General features: G+C 41.4%; 1 protein-coding gene across 2 annotated transcripts; it reads left to right on the forward strand.

Annotated features, from left to right (window-relative positions):
- Positions 1–7251: 7251 nt before the first annotated feature.
- LOC104456342 (putative calcium-transporting ATPase 13, plasma membrane-type) lies at positions 7252–12599 on the forward strand. Of its 2 annotated transcripts, XM_039299103.1 has the most exons (3): positions 7252–8329; positions 9447–11794; positions 12075–12599. In XM_039299103.1, exons 1-2 carry the CDS (start codon positions 7532–7534, stop codon positions 11748–11750), a joined length of 3102 nt encoding a protein of 1033 aa, XP_039155037.1. In that variant the 5' UTR covers positions 7252–7531; the 3' UTR covers positions 11751–11794; positions 12075–12599. The 2 variants fall into 2 exon arrangements, with proteins under 2 accessions (XP_039155037.1, XP_039155036.1); XM_039299102.1 differs by lacking the exon at positions 12075–12599 and having other exon boundaries at positions 9447–11947.
- The last annotated feature ends 248 nt before the right edge of the window (positions 12600–12847 follow it).

A 12847-nucleotide genomic window follows, 5' to 3' on the forward strand; every position in this document is an offset into this window, starting at 1 on the left:
CCCCTAAGTATATTCCCACTCACTATTAACACATTGTGAATATGATAATTCAATGTGCTTTTTAAACGCATATTCAATATGCGCACGTTCAAATATTCAAAAATACAAGCAAAGTTCTATTTTCGTTTTTCGTTTTCACTGAAACGAGAGATGAAGAAATTGCCCACGAACCAAGGGCCCTTAATTTCTCTTTAGCTTCCATCTAAATCAATTGATGTTTGAAGGGGCATCGCTCGCTCCTTTTTAAAGATTTCATCTCTTTCGGAGGGAAACGATTTCGCGAGGAAAGTTCCAGGCAAGTTCTGGGATTCTCGGAACCATTGCCCCAATTCTTTCCAGTGAGAATCGATACCTGCTGCGTAGGTTTCATCAGCAGGATATGACAAGAGATCGCTCGCTTTAAAACGCGCATACTCCTTCTTAGATTGGAGGGAGAGAGAGGAAAGTGCCTTCCTTCGGCTGAAGCTTGAATTGGCGGGTTACAAGGACATCACCTATGGGCACACTTCACAAGAAATGAATGTGAGCGATGTTTATAAAGTCTTAAGGAATATGATTCCCTTCTTTTGCGGAAGAATGATAACTGCGGAGCGTCTTCAAGAAACAACGCGGCGTTGGGGTTCGTTTCGGGGAAAGCCATCAGCAGAAAAGCAAACAGAGCTGGCCGCGTGAGGCAAAGAAAAAGAAAAGCATATCTTGCAACTTTGCACAAATGCCGTCACCCTCTTGTGCTTTTCCCGCTTGTATATAACGTACAAGCCGTTCATGGTCCTTGTATCCATCACCGCTCCACACAAATTCGAACGTTGCACTTTTCGTGGTTAACGCAACACCAAACTTCAGAGTTGTTTTCCTTTCGTCTTGCCATTTGCATTGTGCCACCCTGTCTCGTAACTGGATCGCAAGCCTGTGTGTCTCTTCCAAGCGATGACGAGCATTCTCAGTAATGACTACTGCGTCCGCTACGAGGCCTGTCTCGACTTATCTACTTAAACAGGCAACCTGCTTGTTAACCTTTTCTACCAGCCGATGTGAGACTGAGCTCTCTATAACCGTCACACATTCACTCCCTCTCTCTCTCTCTCTCTCTCTCTCTCTCTCTCTCTCTCTCTCTCTCGCTTCCCCTCGCCTGAGATATCCAAGGAAAATTACTATTTTTGCCATGCTGGAAAATGATGGTAGTGAATAAAACCTATAAAGACAAGCCACTCCGAGAGTCCCACATCAAACAAGCACACAGAGAGCGCAAGAGAGATTGTGAATAAAAGCCAAGCCAGATTTAATCATGCTTTCTTCTACCTTTTAGCTAAGATCAAGCGTGCTACTTGTATAGTGTGGTTGATGTTCACACAAATGCTGAAATAGTTTGTTTTTTTGCACGTGCGAACATGCATAAATGGATTAATCGGTCTAGTCCTATCTGGTTCTAGGCTCCTTCGGTCTAGACCAGAGGAACCAGTGGGTGGAGACCGGATTACCCGAGAATTGATCCACCCTACCAAATAAGAAGCACAAGGTCTAGACCAGAGGAACCAGTGGGTGGAGACCGGATTACCCGAGAATTGATCCACCCTACCAAATAAGAAGCACAATTGAAACTTTCTTACAACATTGACCAAATTCGGATCATGACACCGAAAAGAAGTCAGGATTTTCATGACATATATTTAGGCATTCAAAAATAACAATTTATTGCGATCGAATTTCTATTCACAAGCTTGGGCTTAAACTCAAGACATAATTTCAATATTTAAGGCACACATGATAATCATTATATTTCTAGTTAAATCTACTTTTCTGTCTTAGGAAACATATTTGGAACATAAATCCATTTGGTAATGCAATTTCATTATTCTGTTTATGAAATGCGATCGAATTTCCATTCATGGGCTTAAACTCAAGAAATAATTTCAATGTTTAAGACACGTATGATAATCATTCTATTTCTAGTTAGATCTATATTTCTGTTTTAGGAAATAGGTTTGGAACAACATAAATCCATTTGGTAATGCAATTTCATTATTTTGTTTATGACAAAAAATTCAGTCCAAACATAGAAAAGTAAAATGTTTTTTCTTCTCAACTCGCTTTCGCTAATTGGAAGAGGGAAAATGAATGAAAACCCTTAGCTAAAATATTCCCGGGCTCTCCCCCAAAGTCGGACCATCATGAAAGAGTAATAGTATGCACATCTCTCAACCTTACCGTTCTCGTTGATGGATACAGAAACGTTTCTGTATGAAAGGGGGAAAATATCAAAATTACGCCTGGACAGAAAAATCCAAGAAAATGGACGTGTTGATTTAACTAAATCTTGATTCTCTCTCGTGTCGATATCCTATTCGTTAACCGCCTTAATCGTCTCGTTGTCTTAGTTCGATGGATCATTTGACTTTTGGAGGATAGGTCTTGCCATCGAGAGCTCTGATAGCTTGGTTACTCTATATATATGGTTCACCCTCGTGCGACTAAATCAACTCAGACGTGTCATCGGTTACTTAGTATTCAAATTCGCTATAATCACGTATTACTCCTTTACGTCTGCTCTATTTCACCCCGATCTCTTATGCATTGCTTGTGCGAAGTGCTAACCCTCGCTCGCACCAAATGTTCGCATGTAACCTCCAGACAAGGCCGGTCATGATATTTGCCTATGCTTGTCAAGTAACTAGTCCGAGTGTGGGCCCAGCAATATGGCTCGCCAAAATAATTTCCGTCTAATTAGTTTGTACAAAAAATATGAATATGAGTGATTTGATTTTTTGAAAAATAATTGCTTATGTCATGTAGATAAAATAGTCAACGGAGTGGACTCAACATCAATTTTTAATTATTTGTTATTTATTTTTTGATGATCCAAAACAAATTATTATTCTCACCGTAGATTAAAGATAATCACGTAAGCATTTCTCAAAAATATATATGATATTAGAGCAGCATGATCCTCAAACTTCTCTACTTATCTGATCGAGATGGCTTTTTAGGGAGAGTATTTTATTTCTTTTTCACTTGATGGTTTTGAAATGTGGCTTCTTACAAGTGATCTGGTCGACCCCTAACTGCTTTTGACGGTCTTAATGTCAATCTGCATTCTTATGACTGATGATAACCTGTAATTGACGTCATTTCTCATAAAATATAGCGGCGTATATCACTAGCCAATGTCATCCTGATACACGATAACCTACCATTTGTTAATTTGACTAGACCTTAATTATCGAATTACAATATCCAATTGTTAGCCAAATTAACCCGCTCGGTTCGTTGACCATTTGACGACTTCTGGAGGATGGATATTGCCATCGAGAGCTCTGATAGCTTGGATAATACCTCCATTAACTGTTCATCTTCCTTTGACTTCATCCAGCCTAAGACATGTCATCTGCTCGAAGGCATTCGAGCTGGTTATAACCACCTACTCCTTTTAAATCCTTTCTATTTTACGAACACCTAAATCTTCGAATTCTAAGATACACTATAACACACCAGAACTGTCAATATACACTCTAAACCTTGGACAACGTTGCGTTGCACCTATAAAAAGTAACGATGGAATTCTCAATTTTAACATAATCTATCCACTAATCATGACGTCATTGTTTTCCCCTCTACGTGACAGTGACTTTACGACCACGGATTCTCAATTTTAGCTACCTGGCAATCGGAACATAGATTAAGACACAATCTATCAAATGTTAAAATACATTACCAAAAATAATCTCAGAGGGATTCTCGATTATCAATAAGGAATAACTGAAAGAATAAAATTCATTGAGATGATTAAGATTTTCTCTCATAACAGTTGACTCATAATTTCAATCTTATTTATTTGCATATGTGCTAGTCGGATAAATTTATGGTAAGCTCAAGACAATAGTTGTCACATCCCAAATCCTACAAAAAAAATGGGAATGACACGGCTGCCCTTTCACGCAAAGGATGCAACCTCAAACTAAACCCAAAAGTCCAACTTCAAAAAATCCCCATCGATATCGCTCTCGCTCAATTGACCACTAACCAAGAACCTAAAAAGATTGGGAAAGAAAGAGGTGAAGAACCATAACTTAGTCAATAGCCAACTTTTTCATATACGTATTATATCACAGATGAGTTATTTTTTATTTTTCTTGTTTATCAAGAAGGCTTTATACTAATTAGGAAAGCTCATTTAAACCATCCTCACAATTTAAATATCAATGGTCAAGTTCATTGATTAATCTCATTTATAATAATGTCAATGGTCCATTCTATTAACGAATCTAATGTTTAATATAATATTATGGTCACGACACAATGCCTAGTGACAAGACGATCTTAATTCCCCTCTTGACAAGATCTCCATGTACAAAGCCAGTGACTTAGCCCGGAAGGATATCCTAAACCGATATAAATACCCACAAACCCCTCATCGAGTTCATTGTCATGTTGAACATCAAACAAGCATAATACTAGAAATCCTATCTCATGAACCAAACAAATAACTTTTCGCAATATAGCTCATCCGTCATTTCTCAAATCATTCATAAATCCTATCATAAACCAACTCACAAAACAGTTTTACACAACTTCACAATATCTAATGTAACACGCTTTCTAGACATTCATAAATAACCAAAGAATAGTATGTGCTCGATCCGGTTTTTTATGCAACAATAATGCCATTTCATAATTCATACTATGTATAATCCATAGTATTTTCGAATATGAGTTCTAAAAATCGAAACAAGAGATAGTCCCACTTACATGAGAACGCCTATGACCAAATAAAAAGATCACTTAAATTGTCAAACTTGCAATCTCATCAAATAAGTGAGAAACAACATTGAAATTGAGTATCATGCTACCTCAACTACAATTCAGCTAAACTATACTTAAATTCTAACAAAATGTCACAAGCGCACCCACAATTTGCTCTTCCAAAGCGACTATTCAAAGTCGTTCGCGATGCGGAGCTTGAGCGTGAAATTTGTCATGCCGTAACTTTTTCCACCGAACCCCGTTTCAAACATGATTAGTCAATAGAAAGCATTTGCAATGTATTACAAGAACCCCAACTTGACTTAACCAAAAATCAAGGCAAAAACCATCGAAATTCAACCCAAAAGCCACTGGCCGTGCACTATTCATCACTCCTGGCCAACTTCATAATTTTGTTTTGGGTAAATCGTAAATTCAAATCAAGTTCAATAAATTCTACGACTTCACAACATCATAAACTATCAATTTTTTTTTTTATGTATGTACGTAGCTCAATGACTTTTTAATCAAACTTTAGAGTTCAAAATCTATAAAACCCCAAATTTATGCCCTAACCCAAAATATTACTTTGATTTGACAAACGAAAGGTGTGAACACTTACTGGGAGTTGCGATATGTAGTTGAATCGGCTTGACGATGCGTTTCATGATGCAAAACCCTCTCCTTTTTCTTTTCCTTTATTCCTCTTCTCTCTTCTTTCTTTCATTTCCTTTCTTTTTCTCTCTTTTTCTTTCTTTTTCCCTGCGTGCGTCTTCGCCTCTATATAAACTGAAGAGTACACTTTCTTCTTCTTTTTCCCTTTTCCTTTTCCTTTTCCTTTTTTTTTTTTGGGTCCCGCCACTATCTTTTGACTTAGTCTAAAGGATCTAAATATTACAATCGGCTATTCAAGTAAAAGGGAATTTGTGGATCTCCTTTTCAATACATATAAAATCATTAGTAAACTTATTTGTGACACGCTTCATGTGAGTAATATAGAGCTAGAATGATTCACAATATTAAATCTATAAAGTAATTATTTTTTTTAATTGAGAAATAAAAACAATTCGATTCCACTGATTGTAGTGTTTTTAGCATCGTGCTTGTGTTAATGTCAAAAATGCCTCATGTTAGGAGATTTTCCACGTCATAGCTGACGTAGGACAACAAGTCCGATATTAGTGAGCGCAATCAATTGAGAAGAAAAGAATTTTAATACAATGCCAAAGCAAGGAATTGCCATTTCCAATTACTCGTTAACTCTATATAGAGAAGAAAGAATTACGACGATATATATAAATTCCCTAAGAGTTCTTCTTCAAAATAGGAAACCTCCAAACAAGACATTGAATCTTTCTTATGACGTTTAATGAAGCCACAAAAATAGGCTATAAGGTGTAAATTTGATTTGATTCCTTGAAGGGCAAAAAGTCATATATTGTACGAAAATTAATTTCATATTAAAAAAAAAAGACATGTTAGAGAATGTTCTATTTTGATACATTTTGGTAAATCAGTTTTAGGTAAATATATTTTAGCAATCATTAAATCTATCCATTTCATTATTTCAGATGTCAAAAAATATCTTCAATATTTATTGTAGGACGATAGTGGATTTTTGTTATTTCAAACTTTTTTATTAGTTATTGGAATGATTATACATGCGATAGCTCATCGAATTTGTGAGTTTAAATTTCTAGGTTAATATATTGTAATTAAAATTTTAGATATCTCTTTTTCAGGAGATGTTTGGAGTTATTTTCACATTTTAACCTTTTACTACATCCATCAAATGTGGGGTTTTATTCCCAGCTTCTGTAGGGTTTTATTACCGTCAACCGTAGGGATTTATTCCCGGCTCCGTAAGGTTTTATTCCCATCAGCCATAGGGTTACAGAAGATATACTTGGATGGAGTGAAATTTCTTTCGCTTAAAATTATTATAAGTGAAATTTGTATTTAAAGACAAAACTCGCAAATTATCAATGTCGCTCGGCATTTTTTTGCACTCGATGGCTAGTGCACATGCAATGTTGAGCTTTTACCTTGGAAACAGAATAAACGAATCATCTAAATTTCACGTAAAATTGCGTGGCCTGGATGGTTCCGTCTCTTTCATCAAAATAATGGAGCCGTCGCCTAAGTATGTCCCCACGCACTACTAACACCTTGTGAATAGGATAATTCAATGTGCTCTTTTAAACGCATTTTCAATATACGCATTTTCAATTATTAAAAAATAAAAGGAAAGTTCTATTTTCGTTTTTCGTTTTCATTGACACGAGAGATTAAGAAATTGCCCACGAGCCAAGGGCCCTTAATTTCTCTTCGGCTTCCATCTAAAGGACAGATTTGGCGAAGAAATTTCCTGGCAAGTTCGGTGGGACTTAAAGTCTAAGGCATTAGATTCCTTCTTTTGCAAAAGAATGATAAAGACGATGTCAGGTATCGGATGCCCTTCATGTCGGAGAAGTAACTGCAGAGCGTCTGCAACAAACAACACGGCGTTGGGGCTCCGTTTCGGGGAAACGGAGGTCGCCGCGTGAGGCAAAGGAGGCATAATCTTACACCCTGGCACAAATGACGTCACCCTCTTGTTTAGCTCCCGCATGTATATAAAGTACACGCAATCCATGGTCATTGTATCCATAATCACTCCACACAAATTCGAATGTTACACTTTTCGCGGGCAACGCAACCCCAAACTTCAGAGGTTTTTTCCTCGTCTTTGCCATTTGCATTGTGCCACCCTCTCTCGTAATAGGATCGCAAGCCTGTGCGTCTCTTCCGAGCGATGACGAGCATTCTCAGCAGCGACTGCTGCGTCCGCTACAAGGTGTCTCTCAACATGCCCGCTATGCGCAAGTTCGCCAAGCAATGGCGTTTGGCATTCGCCACCATCTATTCCTTTCGAGCCATCGTTACCTCCGCAAAGATAGCCAAGAAATTCCTTAAAAAGTCTCCTTCCTACACTTTGATCTCCATCCACGATGAGGCTCAGAGCGCTCGTTCCGATCAACCCTGCTCCTTCAGGATTGATCAGTCTCTGCTCACCAAGCTGGTTAAGGAAAAGGACCTCCGCCACCTCCAGGAATTCGGTGGGGTCAAGAAAGTTGCCTCCACACTTGAAACTGATGTCTCGGCCGGGATAAGTGGCAACCCGGTTGACGTCTCTCGCAGGCAAAATGCGTTTGGCATCAACTCATACAAGGAGCCGCCTGCCAAGGGCTTCTTCCACTTCGTGTACGAGGCTTTCAAGGACCTCACAATCATGATTCTTCTTGTCTGTGCCGGGCTTTCGCTTGGGTTCGGGATCAAGGAGAATGGGGTCAAGGAAGGCTGGTACGACGGCGGGAGTATATTTGTTGCAGTGTTCCTCGTGATTGCAGTGTCAGCCATGAGCAATTACCGGCAGAACCGGCAATTTGAAAAATTGTCTCGGGTGAGCGGTAACATTCTCATCGATGTGATAAGGAAGGGTCGGGGGCAGCAGGTTTCCATATTCGAGATTGTTGTCGGAGACGTGGTTTGTTTGAAGATTGGCGATCAAGTTCCGGCAGATGGGCTGCTCCTCGAGGGGCACTCCCTGCAGGTATGCACGGCAATTTTTACTGGTTTGACCGCATTAGATTTGCATAGTAACTCATATTGATTCTCCAGAAATTTATAGTAAAGCGATTAGTCCAAAGAAATGTAGAAGTGTATGATATTCTCTTTCATACAGGGCAGTTTGTCATTTTCATAATCTTAATTCTATGATAAAAGGAAAAAGTAATGGTTTTAAGTCAAAGTTCTAGTCATAGTTAGGGGTGTGCAAGAGAACCGGGATCCGCCCGAACCGCCGGTTCCGGGCGGTTCTTGAGGGAACCGGTCCGGTTCTTGGTTTCAATTTATGGGAACCGGTGGGTACCGGTCCGGTTCCCGGTTCCATGGGTGGATCCGTCCACCCGCCCACCCGGACCAGACCGATTAATTTTTAATATTAAAAAAAATACTAATAACAAACCCTAATCAGGCTATTGATTTGTCTATTTCAGTGATCTTTGAATGCGGTATTTAGTTGGGTTTTTTTTGCCAAGTTCTTCATTTGAGTTCGGGAAGTTGTGTAAGTTTGTGAGTTAAGAAGATATCTTTGTACCATGTGAGATATGGTTGGGGATTTTTTATGTAGCTAACCTGTTTGATGGATAGAAGTTTTAGCTGGGTGTAATTTTATGAGTCAGTGTATGTGCCTGCAACGTTGATATGTTTCCGATTCGTGGGTGCGGAATGCGTTTTCTTTCCCTGCTAAATTCATGGGGTCCGTTGCTTCTTAATGCTGAATTTGTTCCACAAAGCAAGTGAAAGTGGTTTGTCGATACGAAGATGAACCAGTTCCATGGATCCACCCGGGAACCGAACCGGACCGGCCCAGTCCCCGGGTGGATCCATCCAACAAACAGGTGGATCTTGGTTCCAATTTTTTGGAACCGGTCCTTAGCGGGCAGTTCCCGGTTCTAGGTCAGGAACTGCCCGCCTGGACCATGCACACCCCTAGTCATAGTAGAACAAACTTAGTGAAAGAATTTTACTGCAAAAGGTACAGTTAAAAAAGAATCAATTTGTTCGTGTTACTATTTACTCAGATTTCAGTTTCTTGACGGGGACTCGTTTTATCGTGCCATCCTTGCGTCACTAAATCAAGAGCAACTTTTGTCTTGTTAATTTAGGTTGACGAATCAAGCATGACCGGGGAGAGCGATCACGTTGAAGTGAACAGCAATCAGAATCCGTTTCTGTTCTCAGGAACAAAGGTTGCTGATGGGTATGCTCAGATGCTTGTTACATCAGTCGGTGTGAACACGACATGGGGCATGATGATGAGCTCCATCATCCGTGACAACAGCGAACAAACACCTTTACAGGTTCGGCTCAACAAGCTCACCTCGTCAATTGGCAAAGTAGGGTTGGCGGTTGCTTTCCTGGTTCTCGTGGTCCTGCTGATTCGCTATTTCACGGGAAACACAGAGGACGAGAACAGGAATCCGGAATTCATTACAGGTCAAACCACAGGTGACGATATCATAAACTCCGTGGTGGGCATCATCGCAGTTGCAGTGACAATCGTGGTGGTCGCGATTCCTGAAGGCTTGCCGCTCGCAGTGACCCTCACTCTTGCTTATTCAATGAAGAGGATGATGGCAGATCAGGCAATGGTGAGGAAGCTTTCAGCCTGCGAGACGATGGGGTCGGCCACCACTATTTGCACCGACAAGACCGGCACTCTCACAATGAACCGGATGAAGGTGACGAAATTCTGGGTAGGCCAAGAGTCTCTGGCGGAAAACACATACTCCCGTGTCTCCAACTTCGTCCTGGATTTGATTCGGGATGGGGTTGCTTTGAACACTATGGGCAGCGTCTATAGGCTGTCTTCGGGATCAGGGTACGAGTTCTCAGGTAGTCCCACTGAGAAGGCGATTCTTTCTTGGGCAGTTTCACAATTGAACATGGACATGGAGGAGATAAAGAAGAGCTGTGAAGTCATCCAAGTCGAACCCTTCAACTCGCAGAAGAAGAAAAGTGGTGTCCTAATAAAAAAGAGTGCGGACGACATGGTCCACGTGCACTGGAAAGGAGCGGCAGAGATGGTCTTGGCGATGTGCTCGAGCTTCTACGACGGGTCAGGGGTAGAGAAGGATTTGGACAAGGATGAAAGGATGAAATTCGAGCAGATTATCCAGGGGATGGCAGGAAGCAGCCTCAGGTGCATTGCTTTTGCTCATAAACAAGTCTCCAAGGAAGCGGCCAAAGAAAGAGAAGATGGGAAGAAGATCCAAGAGGAGAGCCTGACATTGCTAGGATTTGTTGGTATTAAGGACCCATGCCGTCCTGGTGTGAGGAGCGCGGTCCAAGCTTGTCAGGACGCGGGAGTGAACATCAAGATGATTACGGGAGACAACATCTTCACCGCTAAGGCCATTGCTATTGAGTGCGGGATTCTCAGGCCCGGGGACGACGCCTTCAATGGAGCCATCGTGGAAGGGGCTGATTTCCGCAACTACACACTCGAGGAGAGGCTTCAAAGAGTTGAGAAAATCCTGGTCATGGCAAGATCCTCGCCTTTCGATAAGCTTCTCATGGTTCAATGCCTGAAGCAGAATGGCCATGTGGTCGCTGTTACTGGGGATGGTACGAATGATGCACCGGCCCTCAAGGAAGCTGACATTGGGCTCTCGATGGGCATCCAAGGCACTGAGGTCGCCAAAGAGAGCTCAGACATTGTCATCCTCGACGACAACTTCGCCTCTGTGGTGACGGTGCTGCGTTGGGGTCGATGCGTCTACACTAACATCCAGAAGTTCATCCAATTCCAGCTCACGGTGAATGTCGCGGCTCTTGTGATCAACTTTGTGGCTGCAGTCTCCTCCGGCAACGTCCCCCTAACAGCGGTCCAACTCTTATGGGTGAACCTGATCATGGACACGTTCGGCGCCCTCGCCCTGGCCACTGAACGGCCCACTAGGGAGCTCATGGAGAAGCCCCCCGTAGGCCGGACAGAGCCACTCATAACCAACGTCATCTGGAGGAACCTTGTAGCACAAGCAATGTACCAAATGGCCATTCTCCTCACTCTACAATTCAAGGGTGAATCGATCTTCGGGGTTGACGAGGCGGTGAAGCGGACTCTGATATTCAACGCGTTCGTCCTGTGCCAAGTCTTCAATGAGTTCAATGCGAGGAAGCTCGAGAAGAAGAACGTGTTCGAGGGTATTAAGAAGAGCAAGCTATTCCTTGGGATCATCTTCATGACGGTGGTCCTCCAGGTGGCGATGGTCGAGTTCCTGAAGCGGTTTGCCGACACGGAGCGGTTGACTTGGGGCCAGTGGGGCGCATGTGTCGGGATCGCGGCCGCATCTTGGCCTATCGGTTGGGTCGTCAAGTGCATTCCGGTCCCTGATACACCAATCTTTAGCTACTTGGGATTAAAAAGCAAGAAGCTCGTGAGGAAAATTGTGCATAGAGGACAGTAGCAATACTAATTGGCCCTAACTCAATGTTTTATGTTGTATGGGAGGTATGTTTCGTTCTTGATGCAGTGTGATTCTTTTTCTTTGCCCAGACAATAAGGAATATGTAATCAATCGATGTAATTTATTCATTTCAAAAAAAGCAGAAATGTGAAATCAATCGATCTTTCGGCACGGGTCAAAAGATCGAGCTTGGCTTATCTGGGCTCAGTATGTCAGCCCAGTCTTCAAAAAGGAATTGACTCGAATAAAATTAGACTGCTTCAAACCAAAGCCCAAAACTATTCAGATTTTGTGCATTAACATTTTGTTTTTATTTTGTGCTAGGAAATAAGAGAATTAGCTTGAATTATAAGCAAATCATGTCATGGAATACTGTCGGCTTGCTGCGTCTCTGGCCCCATCAGTGTCCGACCCAGATTGCAACTTCAAATATGAGCACGAAGAATGACGAATTCCATGAGACGAGTGAATTGGTATGAATTACGGACGTAGGCGATGTCAAGGCAAGGAGCAAATTCACAACGCATATCATCATAATTTCTAATTAACCATCCCGCGGCTTGGAACCGATCCACTTATAGTCAACATCATGCGGAGAAATCTGGTAGCTTAGGCGTTATACCGGGTACCAGTCCTTTTGATAGTGCAGTTCAAGGATGAACAACATCTCTTGTGTCAGGTTATGCAACCTATTGAATTCAAGGAAGCTTGACGAGATCAATGTTTTGAAGGGAATGTTTGCTTAGCAAGAGAAGCCTGATTCTTAGTGAAAGGAATTTCCCGGTTGGTTATGTGGCTGAGAAACTCAATGTATGCATATGTTGTGACTTGGGTAAAAGGCCAAGAGTTCACTTCAGTATGATTGCCATAGAAATCAGGATATTGCAAAATTGATTCACTTGGTTGTTCATAGGCTATTGTGGTCTCCTTTGAAGAAGAGTGCTTGATTTTGCTAATAGTTATGGATAACTACTTGAGAAAAACCCGGTTTGTGCTTAGACACAAGTTTGATACTGTTGTTAGGATTAGACAGTTAAGAGCTTTAATCGAAAAGATAATTGGTAAGACAAAAAATCATGTGCAAACTGACACTAATA

The sequence above is a fragment of the Eucalyptus grandis genome, chromosome 8 (genome assembly GCF_016545825.1).
Source record: "Eucalyptus grandis isolate ANBG69807.140 chromosome 8, ASM1654582v1, whole genome shotgun sequence".
Classification (NCBI taxonomy): domain Eukaryota; kingdom Viridiplantae; phylum Streptophyta; class Magnoliopsida; order Myrtales; family Myrtaceae; genus Eucalyptus; species Eucalyptus grandis.

Excerpts from the sequence above, each read along its gene's own strand:
- LOC104456342 (XM_039299103.1), top strand. The coding sequence starts at position 7,532 with ATGACGAGCATTCTCAGCAGCGACTGCTGCGTCCGCTACAAGGTGTCT. Across the intron at positions 8,330-9,446 it reads TCGAGGGGCACTCCCTGCAG|GTTGACGAATCAAGCATGAC; the intron begins GTATGCACGGCA and ends TTGTTAATTTAG.